Source organism: Loxodonta africana, chromosome 19 (assembly GCF_030014295.1).
Source record: "Loxodonta africana isolate mLoxAfr1 chromosome 19, mLoxAfr1.hap2, whole genome shotgun sequence".
In the NCBI taxonomy this organism is placed as follows: Eukaryota; Metazoa; Chordata; class Mammalia; order Proboscidea; family Elephantidae; genus Loxodonta; species Loxodonta africana.
In genome coordinates, this window is record NC_087360.1 from 14,595,030 (window position 1) to 14,618,949 (window position 23,920).

Here is a 23,920-nt window from a genome sequence, read left to right on the forward strand (position 1 = left end):
CATTTCCACATTCAGCAGGATCACCTTTCTTGGGAATAGGCATAAGTATGGATCTCTTCTAGTCGGTTGGCCAAGTAGCTATCTTCCAAATTTCTTGGCATAAATGAGTGAGCACTTCCAGCACTGCATCCATTTATTGAAAAACATCTCCATTGGTATTCTGTCAATTCCTGGAGCCTTGTTTTTCGCTAATGTCTTCAGTGGTACCATCAGTTTCCACTCGTGTGCTGCCTCCTGAAATGATTGAATGTCGACCAGTTCTTTTTGTATAGTGACTCTGTGTATTCCTTCCATTTTCTTTTGATGCTTCCTGCGTCTTTTAATATTTTCTCCATAGAATCTTTAGATAGTGCAACTTGAGGCTTGAATTTTTTCTTCAATCCTGTCAGCTTGAGAAACGCCAAGCATGTTCTTCCCTTTTGGTTTTCTGTCTCCTGGTATTTGCACATTTCATTATAGCACTTTACTTCGTCTTCTTGAGCTGCCCTTTGAAATCTTCTGTTCAGCTCTTTCACTTCATCATTTCTTGTTTTGCTTTAGCTACTGGATGTTACAAGAGTAAGTTTCAGAGTCTCTTCTGATCTCCATTTTCGTCTTTTCTTTCTTTCCTGTCTTTTGCTTTCTTCATGTGTGATGATGTCCTTGATGTCATTCCACAACTCATCTCAGCTTCAGTCATTAGTGTTCAATGTGTCAAATCTATTCTTGAGATGGTCTCTACGTTCAGTTGGGATATACTCAAGGTCGTACTTTGGATCTCGTGGACTTGTTCTAATTTTCTCCAGTTTCAACTTGAACTTGCATATGAGCAATTGATGGTATGTTCCACAGTCAGCCTCTGGCCTTGCTCTGACTGATGATACTGGGCCTTTTCATCCTCTCTTTCTACAGATGTAGTCGACTTGATTCCTGTGTATTCCATCTGGCAAGGTTCACATGTATAGTCGGCTGTTTATGTTGGTGAAAAAAGGTGTTTACAATGAAGAAGTTGTTGGTCTTGTAAAATTCTATCATGTGATCTCCGACATTGTTTCTGTCACCAAGGCCATATTTTCTAACTACCGATCCTTCTTCTTTGTTTCCACCTTTCGCATTCCAGTCACCAGTGATTATCAGTGCATCCTGATTGCATGTTTGATCAATTTCAAACCACAGAATTTGGTAAAATCTTCAGTTTCTTTGCCTTTGACCTTAGTATTTGGTGTGTAAATTTGAATAATAGTTGTATTAACTGTCTTCCTTATGGGCGTATGAATATTATCCTATTGCTGACAGCATTGTACTTCAGGATAGATCTTGAAGTGTTCTTTTTGATGATGAATGGAACGCCATTCTTCTTCAACTTGTTGTTCCCAGCATAGTAGACCATATGATTTTCCAATTCAAAATGGCCAATACCAGTCCCTTTCAGCTCACTGATGCTTAGGAAATCGATATTTGTGCCTTCCATTTCCTTTTATGATATGATAGAACATTCTTAAAATGAACATATTCATTGCTCAAGTCCCCACAATTTTGAGGCCCTGCTATAACTATTTTAACTACTAAATCGACCATTTTTAAAATTAGCTCTCACTCAAACATTCCTCCCTGGTAACTGCTGTATCTATTTTTGCCCATGTGTTTTGGGGTGAGATATCCAATCATACCATACAAATCAGTTGCAAAGTGAAATTGCAAATCTTGCAAAAGCTGCAGGATTTAATGATGCTGGCAAAAGTGATAGTGGAAGAGTACGGAAGTGGTAATTACATGGGTAAATATAAACGACTTTTTTCTTATTATTTAAATCTCTTTAAAAGATAATTGCCTGCTTATGCAAAAATAATAAGTGTATTTTGGGGTTTATAACGTGGAAATAAAAGAGTATGACAATAATAGCACAAAGGCTGGGAGGGAGGAAATGGAAGCATACTGCTGTAGAGTCCTTACACTACATGTGATGTGGCATAATACCACTTGAAGGTAGGCTGAGAAGTTAAGGATGTATGCTAAAATCCTAAAACAGTGACCGGAATAACAAACAAACAGGTTTAGCTAATAAGACAACAAAGGAATTAAAACGGAATACACACATACTTAATTCAAATACTCAATCCAAAAGAAGACAGAAAAGGAGGCAAAAAGGGAACAAAGAACAGATACTTTTATGGATTAAATGGTGTCCCCCCAAAACGTGCGTCAACTTGGCTAGGCCATGGTTCCCAATATTGTGTGGTTGTCCTCCATTTTGTGATCTGATACAATTATCCTACCTGTTGTAAATCCTAACCTCTGTGATATTAATGAGGCAGGGTTAGAGGCAGTTATGTTAATGAAGCAGGACACAATCTACAGGACTAGGTTGTCTTTTGAGTCAATCTCTTTTGAGATATGAAAGAGGGAGTTGAGCAGAGAGACGGGGACCTCATTACCACCAAGAAAGAGGAGCCAGGTCCTTTGGACCCTGGGTCCCTGAACTGAGAAGATCCTAGACCAGGGGAAGATTGATGACAAGGTCCTAATCCCAGAGCTGACAGAGAGAAAGCCTTCCCCTGGAGCTGGCACTCTGAGTTCAGACTTCCTGCCTCCTTAACTGTGAGAGAATAAACTTCTGTTTGTTAAAGCCACCCACTTGTGGTATGTCTGTTATAGCAACAATATAGCAGCACTAGGTGAATAAGACAGATGGGAACAGAAAGCGAAATGGTAAATTAAAGCCAGCCTTATTTATCGATAGTTACACTAAATGTGAATAGTCTAACCACCCTAGTTAAAAGTAAGACCAACTATGATATCCACAGGAAACTCACTTTTAAATGTAAAGACACAAGATGAAGTAAAAAATGGAAAAAAAAAAATATACCATCCTAGCACTAATCAGAAGAAAGCCGGAGTGGCTGTATTAATATCAAACAAAACAGATTTCAGAGCGAATAACATAACCAGGGAGAGAGAAGGACATTTCATAACGATAGCGGGTCAGTTCATCAAGAGCACATAGCAGCCCTAAACGTTTCCGTACCTGAAAGCGGTGCTGGAGGTCTGTGCAATCGACAGCAACACCGCTGACAAGTGAAGCTTTGACCAGGTTATATCACTCCGTAGTGGAGTAGAGGAAATTCATAAAGGTGATGACACAAGAAAAGGCTGAGACCATTAAATGGATAGAGCCCTAAAATAGTCTTTTCAAAAATGACCCTTCTTAGCTCTGTGAAACTCAGTCTTGTGGTGAAGGATATTTTATTGCCTATGATTCTGTTGGAAAAAACTATGCCAACAAAATCAATAATGAAAAATGTGTTTATAGATAAACTCCACGGGTGCTGTGAGTGAGCCGTGGTTTAATCACTTCCACACTTGGCAGAGCACCCGGCTGAGGTGGGTGCTGTGTGGCAGTTGCTTATCGAGCTGCTGGTCCCTTCGTGCACTTACCAGCGCAGCCGCTCATCCTGCATTTTCTGGCTGAGCTCAAGCCCAGCCGCATCAGTTGTCAGGTGACTTTGGACCAGTTGCTTAACCACTCAGAGCTGCTGTTAAAGTGAGGCTACCGATGCTCCTCCCGAGATGGAAGTGACAACTCAAAAGAGAGGAGACAAGCAGAAGTGTCCGAACGCACGAAATTTCTGTGCAAATAGCGGTTTTTATCTCTGTTTTGTTGTTTATTGTGCTTTCTCAAAGCCAGCGCAGAGCGGAAGTATTAGCAAGAGGAGCGTGTTAGGACAGGTCATCCTGGAGCAGGAGCATGTGTCTCCTACTTAATGTAGACGCCCACTGTCATCTTTTGCAGCATATCTGTTTCTTTTGAGTCAGAATGAAAATAATTTGCTGAGATATTTGCTGGGGGAATGTGTTGTGTGGCCTTTTGTGATCTCTCCGTGCCCCAAGTTTATCAGAGTTCTCAGGAAAGTAGAACTGTTGTACATATGATGCAACATTTAGCTACAGAGGACTCTGTGTTTGTTTATAATCACCTACTTAGCTTCCTGACAGCTTGAAAATCTTGCTAAGAGGCCCCAAAGAATTATTTTCTCCCAATTCTTTGTATTTATGTAGTGCTGAGTAAAGTGATACTTTATAGTAAGATCCTAAGTTCAAAGCATTTATGTTTAAAGACAAAGTACAAGACGAGAAAAAAGGAAAGATGGGAAGATGGATTGCAAAGAGAAGAAAAGTGAAAAGCTTTGTCCGGACAATAGGAAGGTACAGGAAATAGATCTGGATGTATGGGCGAGCAGCAGAGAAAATTAGCATTATTGGCAGGTTAAATATGCTTTTATAACCCAGCACTATAGAGTATACAATAATAAAAGGCAAAAGTGATTGGCCTGTTTTCAGCATTTTATATGGCTTATGTCTTTTTAATCTGCCCAGCAGTCCTGCATGGCAGGCAGTGTTATCATTCTCGGTTTTACAGGTGAGGAAACAGGCTTCCAGATGTTAAATAACTGCCCCGAGGCCTTCAGCGACCCAGTGGCAGAGCTGGATTTGAATCCAGATGAATGAAACCAGAGCGTGTTAACAGCCACACAGTTATTTCTCAGTGAACACTGAATAGTGAAATCGTTTGGAATGGGACATGATCCAGCATGATGTGGAAAAGTAAAGCTTTTCCTTGGGTGAATCTTTAAGGGGAAGAGGTAACTTAGTGAATGAGAGTAATAAAAAAATTATATGGTGAGGAAAGGAGAATAAATGACATTCCAAATACAGAAATGCTTATGCTTCTGCTAGAACAGTGTGGATTCCTGTAGGCCACTCATCGGCCGACTTGAGCATCTGTCCCTGGAGTGTCTGGAGCCTGAGAATGTAGATGCCCCACAAGCCTCCAGGTGATACTGATGCTGTGCTCAGGGACCTCGCTCTGAGAATCGCCATGGACAGTTCAAGGAAGGCTAGAGACATGGTTACTGGGGTCCAGAGGAATTGATCTGGGCAGCAGCATTCATGCCACTGGGGAGGGGGGCGTAAAATCAGAATTTTGAAAAAGTGTGGTGATAGTTCAGTTCACATTTTAGGATAGTGCAAGATATAAAGCACTGCTACTAAAACGTGTCTGGGGAGTGGTGAGGAAGGTTGTAAAAGACTTACAAACCCAAAACCTGTTGCCGTCGAGTTGATTCCAACTCATAGCGACCCTATAGGACAGAGTAGAACTGCCCCATAGAGTTTCCAGGGAGTGCTTGGTGGATTTGAACAGCTGACCTCTTTGGTTAGCAGCTATAGCTCTTAACCACTACACTACCAGGGTTTCCATTAAAGACTTTTATTTGTAAAAATCACTTACAAACTAAGTTAAAGGCTAGTTTCAGGCACTGCTAATGCCTAGAATACAGCCTGGCCTATAATTTAAAATAAAATAAAAAGTTGCTGTTGAGTCGATTCCAACTCATAGTGACCCTATAGGACGGAGCAGAGCTGCCCCATAGAATTCCCAAAGAGCGCCTGGTGGATTCGAACTGCCGACCTTTTGGTTAGCAGCTGTGGCACTTAACTGCTACACCCCCAGGGTTTCCTGGCCTGTAATAGGTGCTCAGTAATTATTTGTTGCATGAATGAATGGATAAACAGAAGAATGAATTAAGTACTCCATATGTTAAAGCCACTCAGCATTTAATTGAGATATATATATATATATATATATTTACACTTACTTTTCTAGATCTGTCACATACAAGGAGCCCTGATGGGGCAGTGGTTAAGAGCTCAGCTGCTAACCAAAAGGTTGACAGTTCGAATCCACTAGCTGCTCCTTGGAAACCCTATAGCGCAGTTCTACTGGGTCCCTATAGGGTTGCTGTGAGTCAGAATCGACTTGACGGCAACAGGTTTGGTTTTTGGGTCACATACAAACTTTTTTTTTTTTTTTTTTTTCAATTTATCTTTGTGGTAGAGGTAATTTTGGGGGAAAAAATTCAAAATGTGTAAGTGAATATACAGTAATTTTCTTCCTAACCCTGTCCCTTTGCCCCAGTTTCTTTCCTTAGAGACCAGTCTAGGATATCAGTGTCTTGTATATTCTTTCAGGATATCCTGTGTGCGTGTGTTTGAATATTTAAAAACACTAAGGTAGTATAGCATATTACTACTTAGTACCTTACTTTTTTTATCTAACATTCTATTTTGTTGATCGTTTCTTACAGGTTACATTACATATAGGGCTAACTCTTTTTTTTTTTTTTTAAACTGCTCATTTTGTTCCAAAGTGTGGAGGTACCATAGTTTAACTAGGTTTGTACTGATGGACAGTTAGATAGATTCCATTCTTTCCACGTAGCTGATAGCACTTCAGTGAATGTCATTGTGTGGACTTCTCTGTGTACATACGTAGGTAGATCACTGGATCAAAGAGCATATACATTTGTAATTTGGCAGATGTTATCACATTTCCTCCAAAGTTGGTGAATTAATTTATGCTGCCACCAACAATGTAAGAGAGAGCTTGTTACCCCCCAAAATAAAATGATACTAAAAAAATATATAAAAAGAGAGAGCCTGTTTTTCCATATGCTCAACAGAATGTTTGAAATTTTCTGTCTTTGTCATTCTGATTAAAAATGGTATCATATTGCAGTTTTTATTTGTATTTTTCTAATTGTGAGTGGATTTTTACTTTTTTACACGTTTAAATGTCAGTTGTATTTTCTTTTTTGTGAACAGTGCGGCTCAGGTCCTTTGCTCACTTTTCAGTTGTTCTTTTCTTATGGAATCGTAGGAATCTTTCATATACCAAGGAAATTGGTCCTTTGTGATATGTGATACAATTTTTTTTTAACAGTTTGTCATTTAATTCTGTTTACATTACATAATTGTTACAATTGTGCATGTTAAGTGAATTTAAAATTGTTCCCTACATTGTTTCTTTCTACATAGGAATTCTTAATATTTGGGATCTAAGGACTGATAGGTATCCCATTCATCGTTTTGAGCATGATGCAAGAATCCAGGCGCTGGCCCTCAGCCGGGAAGATGCCACTGTTGCCACAGCTTCCGCCTTTGATGTCATAATGTTATGCCCTAATGAAGAAGGATATTGGCACATAGCTGCAGAATTTGAAGTTCAGAAACTGGTGAGCTGCTAGTCTGGTCATTTTATTTTTCATTCTGAGAATCTGTGTGTCTAGTGTAAATAAATAGTAATGATGTTGGCAGCTCTTGTTCACTCCGGGCTTCTGTGGGCTTTAAAATTGTAAATCTCATAACCAAAAAAACCACCTTGACTTCAAGTCAGTTCTGAGTCTTAGCAACCCTATAGAGCCCAGTAGAACTCCCCCATAGTGTTTCCAAGGCTGTAATCTTTACAGGAGCACACTGCCACATCTTTCTCCCATGGAGCCATTGGTGGGTTCAAACTGCTAGCCTTTTGGATAGCAGCTGAGTGCTTAACCGCTGTACCACCAGGGCTCCTTTAAGTCTCCTAACAGCCCTGTGAAATAGGTAGTATTATGTTCCCCATTGACCAAGAGGAGCCCTAGCGGCAAAGTGGTTAAGAGCCCAGCTGCTAACCAAAAGGTCAGTAGTTCGAATCCACCAGCCGCTCCTTGGAAACCCTATGGGGCAGTTCTCCTCTGTCCTATAGGGTCACTATGAGTTGGAATCGACTCAACAGCAGTGGGTTTGGGTTTGATTTGGATTGGTTTGGTTGACCAAGAAGCAAACAGAGTCTGAGAGCAGTGAACTGACATCCCCCAACTCCGAGAGATGAGAAGTTTTGATTCAAACCTCAGGGCTGACTCTCATCGCTGTGGTCCTCGGCCTCACTAGGACTGACATGATGGACTTTCACCTCTGGAAGCGGAGCTCAGTTTCTGGCCTAATAAGTGAAAATGAGTTCAGAGGTGTCATCCCAGTCCATATGGGAAGGAAGGTTTCCATCCTATGCTTTCTTGTCCCAAGATTTTCTCACCTGGAATTAAGAGTAACTCTTGAGTGAAAACGATTTAAGTGAGTGTTAATTGGGTAACTGTGTTTCAGGATACCATGTGTGAAGCTGTGCCAGCCTTAAGAATTCTTTGCTTAGTGCGCATTTCAGAGTTCAGTCACTAGTACCTGTCTTGTTTGTACACAGACCCTCTACATTTCCCTGGTAGAAGATGATTTGCTAGCGTGAAGGAAAGTAGTATATGAAGGCTCAAATCTGTGCTGAATTTTGGTTCAATTTAAATAAACTTGATTTTGGCACTGATAGGAGAATGAGCAGAAAAGTCAGCATGGAAATAATGAATTGATGGTCTGACTTGGAACAAATCCTTATTCCTTTCCCTTTTTCTTGGTAGAAATCTGTTAGACTTGAATAACTTAAAAAGCCAGGGCATTACTGTATCACCTTCGTCAGCTTCTTGCCCCTTCAGTGATCAGATCTCTGCCACTGGGATATGGTATTCCCCCAGAACTGCCTGATATTGTCATCTCATCTTGGGGTTTTATTAGGTATTTTTTGAAGAGACTTTCAAACTGCTTTACCAAGCATTGTGGAGCTCTGGTGGCACAGTCGTTAAGCCTTGGGCTGCTAATCAAAAGGCCAGAAGTTCAAATCCATAAGCCACTCCATGGAAACTCTGTGGGGCAGTTCTACTCTGTCCTGTAGGGTCGCTGTGAGTCAGCATCGACTCGGTGGCAGTGGGGGGGTTGGTTACCAAGCACTGGGAAGCGTCTCTTGGCCATTTATGTATATATGAATGCCAACGATCCAAAGCCTTCACTATAAATTATCTCACCATACCAGCTACCATAGTGCTTATTACTTGGTCTCGGATCCAAGAACACGGTAGACTAGCAATAACTCTATGAACTCAGTTACTCGAGATGTGAGCCCCTCTATAAAGGGTAAATCCTGCTTTGGCAATAGGTAGCATCCTGGCACAGTTGAACAGCGTTTTGAAGTCATTTGCAGCTCCCACCGAATGGCACAACTGTCTTCATCCTGAGCCTCTTAGTCTGTCAGGTATCCAACATGATGATGAAGTCAAATGGCTAGACTGAGGATGTCAGTGGTAGGAAAGTAAGTAATGGTTTTTAGAATAGGAATGAGGAGAAGTAAGCAATCATTGCAGGAGCATGTTTGATAACACTTTTTATGTATTATTTCTTGCTCTGGGTAAGGGGTTGCCACAGAACGCTCTGAGTATCCCTGGAAAAGGTCCCCTGGCCTGTAGAGCTGGACTGTTTTTTGTCTTCCCCAGATACACTCCCTGAATAGCCATGGCAGCGTTCCCAGGTTTGTAATATTAGCCTAGTACATCTATCCTTTGTGATGGATCCACGGCTCAGGACGTGGGCTGCCTGCTGCTTACACTGCTGGGCCCCAGGATTAGCAGAGTCACCTAGATGTTTACTCTCTTCCAGCTTCTCTGGACAGTCTTCAGGGCTTGGGCTTTTGAATTCATTTGGCGCCATTGTCAGGTGAACGCTGTCCTTTCACACTGGATTTTCATGATTACAGAGTGTGGCGCACCTTCAGCACGCAGACTGTCCTGATTTACTCAAGGGGGATGTAAACTGTGCTAGTGGGAAATGGGCTGCTTCTGGGTATATAAAAGCAAATTCTTCTTGAAGGGCACTTCTCAGACCCAGGCAGGTTAGAGAAGGTGGTAGGAATAATGCATGTCTTGGGTACTGTGGTAAAATAAAAATGCTTGTTTGTAATGGCCTTCCTCCCCTCCGATGGCTGGACGGACTCTCTGTGGAATCACCGCATAGCATTGAAACCAGGAGAGGGCAGTTAGTGCAGACACTTATAACCTTTAGCAAAACATTTTTTGGGGTGTACATAGATGTTAAAATGCAGTTCTTGTTCGTTTGTAACTAAGTAAGTTTTATTTATTTTTATTCCTTTTCTTGTAAAAAAAAAAAAAATCAGCCTTAATTTCTTGAACAGTTATTACACTCTCATGGCTCATAACTTAGAAGACATAAGGTTTACTGAGAAATCTCCCTTCCATCCCATCCCACAACCGGTTTCCCTCCCTGAAGGCAGCCGTTGTTAGTGGACTCACGCACGTAGAAGCCAACTGCAGTACCTCATACGCTTCCTCTGCCCCCATCTTTGGTACATATGTTAGCATGCTGAATCCTGGCTCTCACCTTGCTTCCTTGCTTCCCCCAGAAAATTAGCCCTGGAGTTTATTTCATTCGCTTCACTTTGTAAAGACTTTCTTCATGTGTTTTTGTGTGACTGCATAATATTCCACTGTTTGGCTGTACTACATGTCATTCATTTAGTCCGTTAGTAAGGGATGTTTAGGCTTTCCAGTGTTTAGCTGTAACAAAATAGTGCTGCCGTGAATTACCTTGCATGTACTTGTTTTACATACATGTGATTTTCTTTGTAAGTAAATTCCCAGAAGGAGACTTACTGGACCAGAGCATATGTGCATTTGACATTTTTATAAGTGTTGCTAGGTTTCCCTCTATAGAAGTTGGACCAGTTCATATCCCACCAACAATAAGTGGGATATGAACATAAATGTGGTTGTGCCCTTCTACTTCCAGCCAAGTGTGTTATCAGACTTTTTGATCTTTCCCAATACAACTGGTGAAAATAGTATCTCAGTCCATTTTTACTGTGTATTTCTCTTATTAGGAGTGTATTGTGTTTTTCTTATGGTGAACATCTTTTCATTTATATCTGAGCTATTTGTGTTTCATGTTTTGTGTCCTGTCCCTCTGCCCACCTTTTTCTGTTGGGCTGCCGGTCTTCTCATTGATGTGTAGGAGCAGTTGTATATTTTTGACCAAGTCAAGATGAATTTTAGGTGCGACATCAAGGACTAAACAACTCTCATCCATTAACAGGTTGACTACCTTGAAATAGTTCCAGATACCGGAAGGTACCCTGTGGCAATAGCGACTGCTGGAGATCTGGTCTACCTGCTAAAAGCTGAAGACTCTGCCCGAACCCTTCATTACGTCTACGGCCAGCCTGTCACATGTCTTGATGTCTCAGCCAACCAAGTTGCTTTTGGCGTGAAGAGTTTGGGATGGGTATACGAAGGAAACAAGGTACTAAAAATAGCAAGATGTACAATTAATAAGAACATAGATTTTCTTAAAGAAGGCTTAAGAAATTAAAGCTCTCTGATATTTTTCTGGATAGACTAGGGTAATAATCAGAATAATAAAAAAAAAATTAGGCATCTCAAAAGGACATAAAATGAAAAGTAATTGGCTCTATTCTCCTTCCTTGCCCTAGTCCTACTCCACAAAAGAAGCTATTAACATTTTTTAGATATCCTTCTAGAAAAATTTAATGTATATGGGATTATAGTATACATACTCAATAGTATACCTTGGAGAGCATTCCGTATCGGCATAGACGAAGTTCCCTCTCCAGAGGATTCCAGTATATGCTTATAACCCATAGTTTTTGTTCATTTTTAATCATTCTCCTCACCGGTGGGCATTTAGATTGTGTTTACTGTTTTGGCTATTATAGACAATGCCACAGGAAATATTGCAACTTGCAAAAGTCCTTGCGTTGTAAGTATATCTCTAACATAATAAATCCTTGCAATTATATTGCTTGGTCAGAGGGTCTGTACATTTAAGGTGTTGATGGACATTGTCAAATTGTTCTCCAAGAAGGTTGCATTAAAACTTACATTCTTACCAACAGTGCGTAAAAGGGCCTTCTGATACTCTTTGAGCCAGAAGCAGGGAGTCAGGTTTTTAATTGAAATTCTTTGAATGATGACTAAATTTCATCACTACCTACCATTTTACTATCCTGACTGCAGGCCAAGTACTTAGCCTTGAACCTTATTTATAGAACTTCTCTTTCCCTTTCAGTAGGATGAGGGTGTTGTGTTTTGTTTTGTTTTTCCTCCAATTTGCCTGCTCCTGACCCTGCTGGCAGCCTCCTCTGACGACACCTTCTCCCTGGGAAGGAGCCCCGTTTTCCACATAGCAGTATAGTGACTGGTGAGGAATTGGGCTCTGGCCACACATTACCTGAGTTCGAATCCCAGCCCTACTACCTACTAGTTATGCGACCGTAAGCAGGTTGCTTAAACCTCTCCGTGCCTCAGTTTCCCTGTTTTTAAAATGAGGATCATAATAGGACCTATTTTACGGAGTTGTAGGATTAAATGAAAAAAAAGTATGTAGGATTTTAAACAGTGCCTGGCATATAAGAGTTACCTATCATTGTGTGTGTCCTGCTATTTCCACTACCCATAGCTGGACTCTGGCCTCTGGTTTGATTTTGTATGTCCTATTTCCCCTGTGTTAAGTCACCTGTACGGTCAGATCGTATTTATGTAGGTGCCACTCGTTTTGCATCCTAGCAAGTGCTCAGAGAATTGAAGCATCCTGGATTCCAATGATACACTCTTCCTCCGGGAGGGCAAATAAAACAGTAGAAAATATATTTAGCTTATTTTAATTTCACGGTAAGACGGTCCTCCCTTTGTGCTCAAGTCAGACTGTTTCCTTGGAGCATATCCAGCATATCTTAGCTGGAAGGTCTATGATGATATAATTTAACTCCTGTGTTTTATCATCCCACAAAGCAGGGGGAGGGGGAAAGAGTCAGTTTCCTAAGGCAGTTTCCTTTCTCAGACTTTGAAAAAACTTTCTTTTCAGATCCCTGGTGAGCTCATTTGTTGAGAGAGGAGAGACTGTTTGCTTTCTAATTTTCCGTCCATTATGTTTTCAGATTTTGACTGTGATTTATTTCTAGATGTCTCCATGTAGTGAGGTGGTGGTTGCGTCTGATACTCGCCTGGTTTAAACTTTTCGTACACCTGGCGGGTCCTGTTTCCCTTTATCTGAATGGATTTTTTTCTGTAGTGGTAGAATCGTAGTGATAGATTTGAGAAACCAGTGAAGAGGCTAGTTCAGCACAGAATTAGGGTGGGAAGATGCTTTAGACACAGATGTAGGTCAATGTTTTTTTGGGTGCCTCTCAAGATTTCCAGTCCAATTAAAAGCATTAGTTGTAAGAATCAGCTGATTAATACATGAATTTTACAAAACTGTATTTTAAAAAGTTTATAGCCCCTCAGAGTACCTTTGACATGTTTCATTGGTGTTTTAAAATTAGGAATAGATATAAATTTGCTTCAAGAATGTGTCTCAGTATCCCACTGAAAGCTAACAGTAGCGTTTAGTCATCCAGATATACTTGTGAGTATAACAGGAAGCCTCCGAATACTTGGGTGGGTGGGTAACTGGTTGTTGTTGGTAATAACTGGTAATAACGTTGCATTGAGGTATTTCTTCAACATGAATGCCACCCACTGAAACCTGAGAAATGCCAGTCTTCATCTATGGCACTTTCCTTATTTTTGCAGAGGCAGGACTTGCCATCTGATTGTGTTTAATGGATTGTTTTGAACTTCTTTGGAAAAGCCTCCATTTATAAGAAATGTAATTGCTGTGTATCATTTCTGTGAATTAAGCCCTATCCTGGTGGGTCTGGGAGATTTCCATATTGTCCTGCTATGCCATAATGAGATGTTGTAATTCCCAAACAGTCTCCTGTGCAGGACACAGTGTCACTGTGCTGGTGAATGCCATGTTTTGGCCGTGTTTGTGCTTCGCCTGGCATAGTGTGCCCCAGCACATTTTATTAGGTTGGTGTCAGCCCATTAGCAGTGGAGTTTGCCTGGAGCTATATACGCACTGGGGTTTGTGTCTCTGCCTCTGGCCTGTATCTCTAGGATTCAGATGAAGGCTTTATGAGAACAGAGAGTTTGGTTTATCTTTGTTTGTACCTGATACAGAACTGGAGTTCATCTATAGTCCATTATTGATTAACTGTGATAAAAGCAGACAGTGAAGTCCAAAATGTCAAAATCTAATTGTAGTTAGAAACTTAAATCTGTCTAACCTGTAAAAGTATTACAGAGGTCTTATTTTTGTTCAGTTAGTGTCTGCACTATACAATGACCATGTTAGCGTTTTACAGGCACCATGGCTATATGAACATTGAGTAATAATGATTCGAATTCATCCATTCCTATATCTGGCTAGCCATCACCAAATGGTTACAGAGCCCCACTTGTGTTTCTGGCATTGGAGCGTTAAAATAGCATTACGCACAGATTTTTACCAATGGGTGCTTGTTAGGTGACCTCGCTCTGTTTACAAACATGGTTTTCTAAGGAAATGAAACCAGGTAATTTAAGGACGGCTTATCTATTTAATCTTTTTAAAAAGCTTGTGGATACAATTCAGATAGGGACCAGAGAGCAAGGTCATGCTCTGGCCTTTCTCAGTTTCCCCATGAGGTAGGGATTCCCAGACTTGGATTTCAGAGACCAGAGACAAGGGTTACACTTTGGTTTGCCAACATTTTCTTTGACTAGTAAAGTCATAGAAAAATTGGCTGGTATCTATTCGTACCTTTTCATAAAAGATCAGCTCTTTAAACATCTTTAAAAAAAAAGTATTTTTTGATTAGGTGATACATTCATCTCCTTCAGAAATGAAAAGATAGGAAAGGATGTACTGTGGGGAGACTCCATCTACTTCTTTCACCCTCTCAACCAGTTTCTCTCCCCGCAACCAAACCAATGTGGCCAGGTTCTTGTGCGTCCTTCCAGGTTCTGGGTTTATAAACAAATTACTGTTGGCACAGTGGGTAAAACGCTCGGTGCTAACCAAAAAGGTCGATGGTTCGAACCCACCAGGAGGAGAAAGATAGGGCAGTCTGCTTTCATAAAGATTACAGCCTTGGAAACCCTGTGGTGCAGTTCCAGTCAGTCCTGTAGGGTCTCTGTGAGAGTTGACTCACCAGCAATGGGTTTTTGAAGCAAGTTACCAGTACATGCACTTAACCTGCCTTTTTTTTTTTTTTTTAGTTAGTTATAGAAAGCCTGTTTTTTTTTATTTTAAAGTTTTTTTTTTCTTTATTATTGTACTTTAGATGAAGGTTTACAGAACAAAGTAGCTTCTCATTAAACAATTAGGACACATACTGTCTTGTGACATCAGTTACTACCCCATGACATGTCAACACTCTGCCTTCTCAACCTTGTGTTCCCTACTACCAGCTTTCTTGTCCCCTCCTGCCTTCTAGTCCTTGCCCCTGGGCTGGTGTGCCCCTTTAGTCTCACTTTGTTTTATGCACTCACCCCTCTTTGTAATATAAATGGTAACATACCATGTTACTGTTCTGCATCTTTCTCTTCCCTCAACAAAATCTCTTGGAGATTGTTTCCTCATTTCTTATGACCTAATAAAGAGCTTCGTGGTGTTTTTTTTTTTTTTTTTTTTTTTTGCAACTTCATGATATCCCACCTTGCTGGATATACCATAATTAATTTGATCAGTCCCCTACTGGTGGCCATTACGTTGCTCCCAGTCTTTTGCTGTTGCTAACAACTCTTGGCCCACGTAAGTGTATTTGGAGGATCAGCTCCTCAAAGTAGACTTGCTGGGTCAGAGGGCCACGTGCCTTCACCCTTTTGTAGATGTTGCCCTCCATGCCAGCTGTGCCGTGGGCAGTGGTGGATGAGCCTGCTTCCTATTCCCGTGACCTCTTGTGGGCTTTACAGAAAGATCACAACACACTAAGGCCACAAGAGCTATACAGAGATCTGTCTGGTCCTGCCCTTCACTTGAATTATTTGGCAGTGCCCTGGTATTAGGCAGATGGATGACTAGACCACAAAGCTCCACGTAGAACGAGTACAGTGGGGCCGCCAGCCCTCTCAGGTCTCGGTTATGGAGGAGAGAGCTGAGCACACACTGACCTGAGCCCCCTCTTGGCTTACTTGATACCCATTTGAGGGAGAGTCTGTATCTCTTAAGCCAGTAAGCTTACCTGCCTCTTTTTTGTAAACTGAGGAGGGCTGAGCACAATGGCCTCTGGGCTCCTGTCCTGCACCCGTAGTCCTTGATCCTTTGATTACGTGACTAGGTGGCTTAAGCGGTTTTTCAGTCACCTGTGGAGTTGCGTTGAGCCGATCCGCCAATGGAAGATGCTGTGTAGCTGAGGGACCCATTTGCTCTGCAGTTTCTCTCTAATGAGATCTCCTAAGGTCCGTGCTTATTACTGGTAGAAATGATAGGGCAGGAAAGTGTTTGGTATTTTTCATCAGTTCCTATGTCTTGCTGGGCAAGGGGTATGTGGCAAGAAGGGCTGCTCGAAGGTCTTTTTTGATAAAAAATACTCTTTTTTGTGTGTCTGTGTTTTAGGTGAAAATTTACAGCACAAATTAGTTTCTCATTCAAAAATGTATACGCAAATTGTTTTGTGACATTGGTTGCAATCCCCACAATGTGTCAGCACTCTCTAACTTTCCCGTTACACCCCAGGTTCCCTGTGTCCACTGGTCTAGGTTTCCTGTCCGTTCCTTCTTGTCTTTGCTTTTGGGCAGGAGTTACCCATTAGGTCTTGTATACTTGATTGAACTAAGAAGCACGTTCCTCACCTGTGTTATTGTTTGCTTTATAGGCTCAAAGGTGGACTCCGGGAATGGCTTCAGTTCTGAGTTAGCAGGGTGTCCAGGGGCCATAGTCTCGGAGGTTCCTCCAGGCTGTCAGACCAGTAAATCTGGTCTTTTTTGTGAATTTGAATTTTGTTACACATTTTCCTCCTGCTCTGTCTGGAACCCTCTATTGTGATCCCTGTCAGAACTGTCAGTGGTGGTAACTGGACACCATCTAGTTCTTTTGGGGTCAGGCTGGTGGAGGCTGTGGTTCATGTGGTCCTTTAGTCCTTTGGACTAATGTTTTTCTTGTGTTTTTGCTTTTCTTCTTTCTCTTTTGCTCTGGACAGGATGGGACCAGCAGATGATCTTAGATGACTGCTCACAGCTTTAAAGACCCCAGACCAAAGTAGAATATAGAACATTTTCTTTATAATGTTATGCCAGTTGACCTAGATATCCCCGAAGACCATGGTCCCAGCCCTCAGCCCCATTAACTCTGTCCCTCAAGGTGTTTGGATGTGTCTAGGAAGCTTCTATGGCGTTGCCTCGGTTATATTGTGCTGACTTCCCGTATATTGTGTTTGTTGTCTTTCCGTTTGCCAAAGTTAACACTTGTCTACTATCTAGTTGATTTTCCCTCCCCACCCCTCCTCTCCCTTGTAACCACCAAAGGTTGTTTTTTTCTGTGTGTAAACCTTTCCTTGGGTTTTTGTAATTGTGGCCTCATGCAGTATTTGTCCTTTTGTGATTGACTTACTTCACTCAGCATAGTGCCTTCCACATTCATCCACGTTGAGACGGTTTGCTGATTCATCATTGTTCTTTATCATTTCGTAGCATTATGTATATGTACCGTGATTTGTTTATCCATTCATCTGGTGATGGGCACTTAAGTTGTTTCCATCTTTTTGCTACTGTGAATAGTGCCGCAGTGAACGTGGGTGCAGATGTCTCTTCATGTGAGGGCTCTTATTTCTCTAGGATACATTCCTAGCAGTAGGATCATTGGATCATGTGCTATTTCTATTTCTGGCTTTTTAAGGAGGCGCCATAGCATTTTCCCTAGCGGTTGTCCCATTTTACATAAAACACATACTCTAAAGTATCGGTGCAGCATTCTTACGTTCTCAGAATTCAGAGGCATAAATGACCACAAAGGCAGCCACTGCAAAGAGGCGTGTGACTGTAGGAGAAAACAAGTGTCAGAAAAGGACTCCTGCCCAACTCGTCATCGTGCTGCAGCACAAAAATGAATATAAACTCTGTTAATGTGGCCCTTTGTGCCCAGGCCTCCCTTTAACATTTGTTTTTATTCTCATACAATCCCTGAGTCTGTCAGAAATACTTCCATACATGAGAATGTATTTATGATCCCATATCATCTTTATTAATTCTTTTCTTGCTCGAATTTAATTTTGCTCTCAGAGGTAGAGTGGTAAAATTGCCTTGTTTAAGAGCATTATGCTGACGAGGAGTCTCATGCCTCATAAAGAAGGAGAGAGCTCCACCGAGGGCTCGTAGCATCATTCCGTGTATTTGGACATATTTCCTAATTCACTTCTGAAGTACTTGGCATTTGATGGCAGATTGTATTGAGCTGCATGTCGGCGCGCATCCTAATCAGGGAGATGTGAGTGAAGTAATCCAGAAGGCTGCGGTGTGTTTGACAAGGACGCTTGCTTGGCGCTGCTGCCTCAGCTTACATCACGCTGGAAAATAATTGCCAACGTCTCTTATGATAATCCTTCCCCACCCACGGACGTGAGAAAACTTGGGATTGGTTGCTTGCACTCGTCATGAGTTGGAATATCAGTCTGGGAGAGCCTTTGGAATCCGAAATGCATAGCTTGTGGGTTCTTGCCCCATGTTTCCATACCTGCACCGGAGCATGAAATCCCGATAGAACCACCGACCTTTCACTTAGCAGCCAGACTCCTAACCACTGTGCCACCAGGGCTCCTGTGTGAAATCCATCTTTTCTTTTTGTCAAGGGTCCATTCCAGAGGAAGATAAGAACTTGGTATTGTGCACACAGAATGAATACTTTAAAGTGGAACGTTCACAAAGTGAATGTCTGATTTGATTTTCACTTTCCCCTTAAATCTTGACCGTTTTTTATATTTACTTTTTTCTTGGCGAAATTGAGAAAAAGCTGTTGGAGGCCAGTTTTCTAGGTTATTAAGTGTCGTTGACACCAAAAGGATCCATTTGTGCTGCTAAGATTACCATCATTGTTGTTAATACATACTGAACACGAACTGTGTGCTAGATTTCTGATGCGTGCCGGAAACCGAGACGAATCACGTGTGCCATCTGCCTCGTGCTATACAGCCTTGAGGCCCTTCTCAGTGACTCAGCATCATAAAGGTGTTTTTCTCCAAGTTGAGATGGACATAAGATCATGGGGAGACCTTCACAATGAATTTGGTCAGTTCCAGGGATGATGAAATATTATACAGATAAATGGATGGGAATTGAACCAACATTCAAACGTGTTTGGAAATCCTGGTGGCATAGTGGTTAAATATGATGGCTGCTAACCAGAAGGTCAGAAGTTCGAATCCACCAGGTGCTCCTTGGAAACTGTATGGGGGCAGTTCTACTCTGTCCTATAGGGTTGCTATGAGGCGGAACCGACTCGACAGCAGTGGGTTTTGGGGGTTAGTATTAGAATGGTGTCAGTAATTAATATAATTTTTAACCTGTTGTTAATAATGCATAATAATAAATTCTCATCAGATGTTATAAAAACCCTGAAACACTTCCAGAGAACCCTAGCAATTATATTCTTAGTTCAGGGCTTGAAAACTCTGACGTAGAGGCCCTTGGAGGACCTGGCCATCTCTGATATTTTATACAGCTATGATGAGTGGTTCTGTGAAAAGTATTTCTTGGAGTGCTGCTGCTTTCTGTTGAAGCTACAAGTGTTTAGGATCTCTTGGGATCCTGGGAGGGAGTGATGAAAGTAAAGAGAAGAAAAATTTCTTTTCAGTCATGGTAGTACAACCATTGTGGAACCATCAAGGGCTTCGGAGTCAGATAAGTCTGAGAAAAGCAACTTACGTACCCCAGGTTCCCCATCTGGAAAGTAGGGATACTGATACTAGGAAAGGTAGGTAATGTTCTCTGCATGTGGCTAGTATTCTGTATGTGTTAGGTTCCTCCTTCTCCTCCCCACCTCCACCAGCTTTGCAGTCAGTTTGGAGATCATCAGTCAAAGACTGGGAAACAGGGTGGGCGGTCCAGACAGGGGCAATGGGGCTAGAGGGGGCACTGCTGGGGCATGGGCTGGGGAGCAGGCATGGGGTGACCCTGCCTGCTGGAACACGGGTAGATCGTGATCTGGTAGGGAAGTTGTGCTAAAGCCATACTTGTAGTGATCGCAGTCTGTGGTTCTTCACAAGATTTAGTTCCTCAAGAATTGGTTTGAAAGAATACATTTAAAATAGCAAGGGACGGGTCAATTCCGCTTTGGTGAAGAACTCATGCAGTTATGTGACTCCTGAGTCACTTTGTATAAAAGCCTTTGAGATGAGGGCTGACGCTGAGTCTTAAATTTCATTTGTCTTTACACGTACTTGTATAGTTTTTGTATAACAATATTTCTATTATTTTCTAATTAAAAAAATTTGATCAGCGTTCTGGAGACTCTGAGCAAGTTTATAAAGCCATTATAAGACAGGAAGCAAAGGCCCTGAGATAGAGGGTGCCTGTTTGAAAAATAGCGAAGAGACTGGTGTGGTTAGAGGAGAAGCAAGTAAAAGAGAAATAGACTATATTATCAGGGAGGTAATAGGGGGTCGAGTGTGGAACCTAGAGACTTAGTAATACTGACAGAGAACAGAGGGGCCCCCAAATCTGCAAACAGAATAACAAGAAATAGGTCAGAGGGCAGAAACAAAGCCATCCCCCAGAGCAGTGGGCCAGGGTATCTAAAAATAGCCCGCAAACTTCTTTAAAGTTACGTTTCAGAAGCAGCTGGAGAAAACCAGGCCCCGGGACATGTGCAGAACATCTATGTGACTGCTGTGTGACCTTCCACCAGGGGCAGTGAGGGGCTACGGCCCCAGCCGGGGAATCAAACCCAGGGGGCAGGAGACTGTGCAGGCGCGATACCCCATAATAAGTCCTGCTACGAATCCCAGAGGCCTCCGGGACAGGAGCCATCTTGGAAAGCTGCTGTGCGCACACCGTAGTTAACATATCCCCCCGCCTGTGCCTATGAATAAAAATGAATCTTTTCCCGTCCAAGAAGTTTAAGAAACTCAGGCACATCTTTTGTTCTGTGAGACGAAGGTAAGCGTTGCTTTAGACTCTCCTCGTCTCCGCTTGCAAGCCTCTTCAATAAAGCTTTGCTTGGGCGGCAAACTACGTGTCTTACCTGCTCATTCTTGACCTTATTCCGGTAACGATTACATTGAAGTGTACGGTGCTTATCGTCTTTCTTCCTTTTGGCTTTTGAATTAAGCTTAGAATTTTATTTAGGGCCTCATTTTTATTCTAATGGCTTCCCTGTTTATGTGGAATTTCCGTCTCGGTTTACCGTTCTGCACCCAAGGGAGCATGTGAACTTGGAGTGGATTTTGTGCGTGCATTTATTTCACCTCACAGACAGGTGTGGCTTTGGTTTCTTCACGCTGGATGAGTCTTGGAGTCAGCACTGCCCAGCAGCAACACGATTTGTGAGGGTCAAAAATCAGCTTGTTTGGCAGTGAGTGAGGACCAAGGGAGACCTACTGGAAATGTCTGCCTTTGCTCTAGAAGCGAAAACTTTAACACTGTAGCACAAAGTGAGTGCTTTAGATACACATTCAGACAATGGAGACAGGGTTGAGGGTGTTAGCTTAGGGGAGGGTAGGAGAAAGAGAGGCACGCAGAAAATGGCCTGTGTTAGGCTTTCAGAGTATTTGAAACATTTGACTGCAGGTACACAGGGCAGCTTAAGCCAGACTAACAAAGTACTCCAAAGTAGAGAACTTTTGTTTTTTCGTAAGTATATGATTTATTAATTTCCCCAACACTTTAGTCTCCTATAAAGCACTGTTAGAGAGTGGGTTTATAATTATTAATCATTGGTTGCAGATGAGTCCTCCTAATGGAGTCAGAGTTACTCTTCTACGTTCCCTTAGTGTGTTATTAATTTTCAGGGTAAGTCTGGATTTCTAGATAGGCAAAGGAAAACTCCAGCTCAGTCCTCATTTGAGCGATCACATTCCAAATTACTGGACTTAGGAGGAGTATGGTGTTCACGGTGTCTTCAAGTGAGGCCCAAACCTTGCAGATTGTGCCACTCACTGAAAGCCACTCAGTCATGAGCTGGGTCCCAGCCTCAGCTCACCTTTCTTGCTTGAGGACTGTGCCGTTCATATGGGATGTGGGACTGACCGACCGGACCTGAACAGGATTGAATGCTCAGGTTTCTTTAGATCTTTCCAGCTTCGGACTAGCATTCCCCTGCTCTCCTAGGCAGCCTCTTTAAAATCTGGTGTTTTCTTGGGGTTGTGTACAATAAGTTTTAAAATACATTGGAAATGACACGCAAACATTTCCTTCCTGAGTTCCGCTTTTCTTCATGAAAGGGCAGGATCTCCTCTAGCTTGTATTCCTTCCCCAGGCCCCCTTCCTGCACTGGCCACTGCCCTTTCCTGCCTTTGCACTCTTGTACCACCTGTCTGTGCCTGTCTTCACAGTCCATTTCCGGTTTTTTCAGACTGATGGCTGCATGCTGAGGACTGTGGATAAGGCCCTGGTGCCTGTCTTCAGCCTGGCCTTCAAGACTCTGGGGGGTCAGCTTCTCATCTTGGCTCCTAGCTCTCCAGTCCCACACCTCCAAAACAGGCCCTTTGCTCCACCCTGGCCAGGGCAATCCTGACTATACCAAGTTCATTCCTGACCAGGGACTAGCAGTATCATCCCCTCTTCCCTTCCTGACTCTCTTTGCCCTTCGAAGAAAGGGCCAGTGTTGGTCCAGCCATCCAAAAATCCCACTCATCACCAGAAGCCTTACCACATCTGTCTCTGGTTGAAGTCCCCCTTTCTCTGAGCTCTCACTGTGCACACGGTGTGTGTCTCACATGTTGGTATTGTTACTGCCTAGCACTGTGGCTTACCTGTTTCACAAGTCTGGTATCCCCAACCTATACCAGGAAGCGGGATAGGTGTAGTGCAGGGGCTTTCAAACTCAAACAGATAATAGAATTTCCTAGAGACCCAGTTAAAATAGAAATTCTTGGGCCCAACCCCTAGAGATTCTGATTCAGTGAGTGCGGATGGAGGCCCGAGAATTTGCATGTCTGTTGGGTTCCCTGGTGCTGCTGATGCTGCTGGGACTGCACTTTGAGAACTCTGGGGTAGAGGTTTAAAGAGCATGGGCTTTGGAGCCCATCCACCTGGGTTTGAATCCTAGTTCCAGAACTTTATAGCTGTGCACGTGGTTTGGCGACCTCTTTACATCTTCGTTTCCTCACATGTAAAGTGAGTAAAATCATGGTACCCACCTTATAGAAATGTGGGAAGTAAATGAAATCATGCATTTTAGCAGTGTTTTGTACATAAGAGAAAGCCTATAATGGTTACTAAACCCATTGCCAAACATATTCCCAAAACACCAAGCCTGTTGCCCTCGAATCGATTCTGACTCATGCTGACCCCATGTGTTACAGGGTAGAACTGCTCCATAGGGTTTTCTTGGCTGTAATATTTATGAAAGCAGATTGCCAGGCCTTTCTGCCAAGGTGCCACTAGGTGGGTTTGAACCACCAACCTTTAGGTTAGTAGTCTAGTGCAAACTGAGCCACCCAGGGGCAGTATAATGATTATTACTACCCATTTTTTGACAGAGCTCAGGAAAAGGCATTGTGATATGGTAGCAAACATTGGTATAGGACTGTGAATAGCTGGGCCCTGCCTTCTGCTTCCACAGCTACTGTTGTTAACTCTGTCATTTGGGGCAAGTTGTTTAAAATGATTTAAGCCTCAGTTTCTTTATGCATAAAATACAGACAATAGTATTTGTCTGCCTCATGGTGGTTGTGAGACTCAAATGGGATGATAGTCTGAAAGGATTCGTGTGGAAAGCAAATCGTGGTTATTAACAACAGCTAACATGTATAGGGAGCTCTGGTGGCACAGTGGTTAAGAGCTCAGGCTGCTAACCAAAAGGTTGGCGGCTCGAATCCACTTGCCAGTCCTTGGAAACCCTATGGGGCAGTCGTACTCTGTCCGTAGGGTCACTAGGAGTCAGAATTGACTCAATGGCTTAATATGTATAAAGGAGTCCTGGTGATGCAATGGTTAAGTGCTGGGCTGCTCACTGAGATGTTGGCAGTTCGAACCCACCAGCCATTCCATGAGAGGAAAGATCTGACAATCTGCTTTGTAAAGATTAGTCTAGGAAATCCTATGGAGCAGTTCTACTCTGTCCTATAGGGTCACTATGAGTCAGAATCAACGGCAACAAGTTTGGGTTTTTCTGGGAATATGTATCGTGTTCTCTTACGTGCAGTACACTGCTAAAGATGTCTCTGCTGATACAGCTGTGTATAACATAGTGTTACTAAACA

The 23,920-nt window shown here is 42.4% G+C and overlaps 1 protein-coding gene across 1 annotated transcript in view; it reads left to right on the forward strand.

The window, feature by feature from the left end:
* Positions 1 to 23,920, forward strand: part of FBXW8 (F-box and WD repeat domain containing 8) — a 139,338-nt gene that overhangs the window by 84,097 nt on the left and 31,321 nt on the right. Inside the window, exons 6-7 of the mRNA XM_064272262.1 lie at positions 6,853 to 7,049; positions 10,774 to 10,980. Of these exons, the coding sequence (XP_064128332.1) occupies positions 6,853 to 7,049; positions 10,774 to 10,980 (404 nt within the window). The remainder of the gene's footprint in view (positions 1 to 6,852; positions 7,050 to 10,773; positions 10,981 to 23,920) is intronic.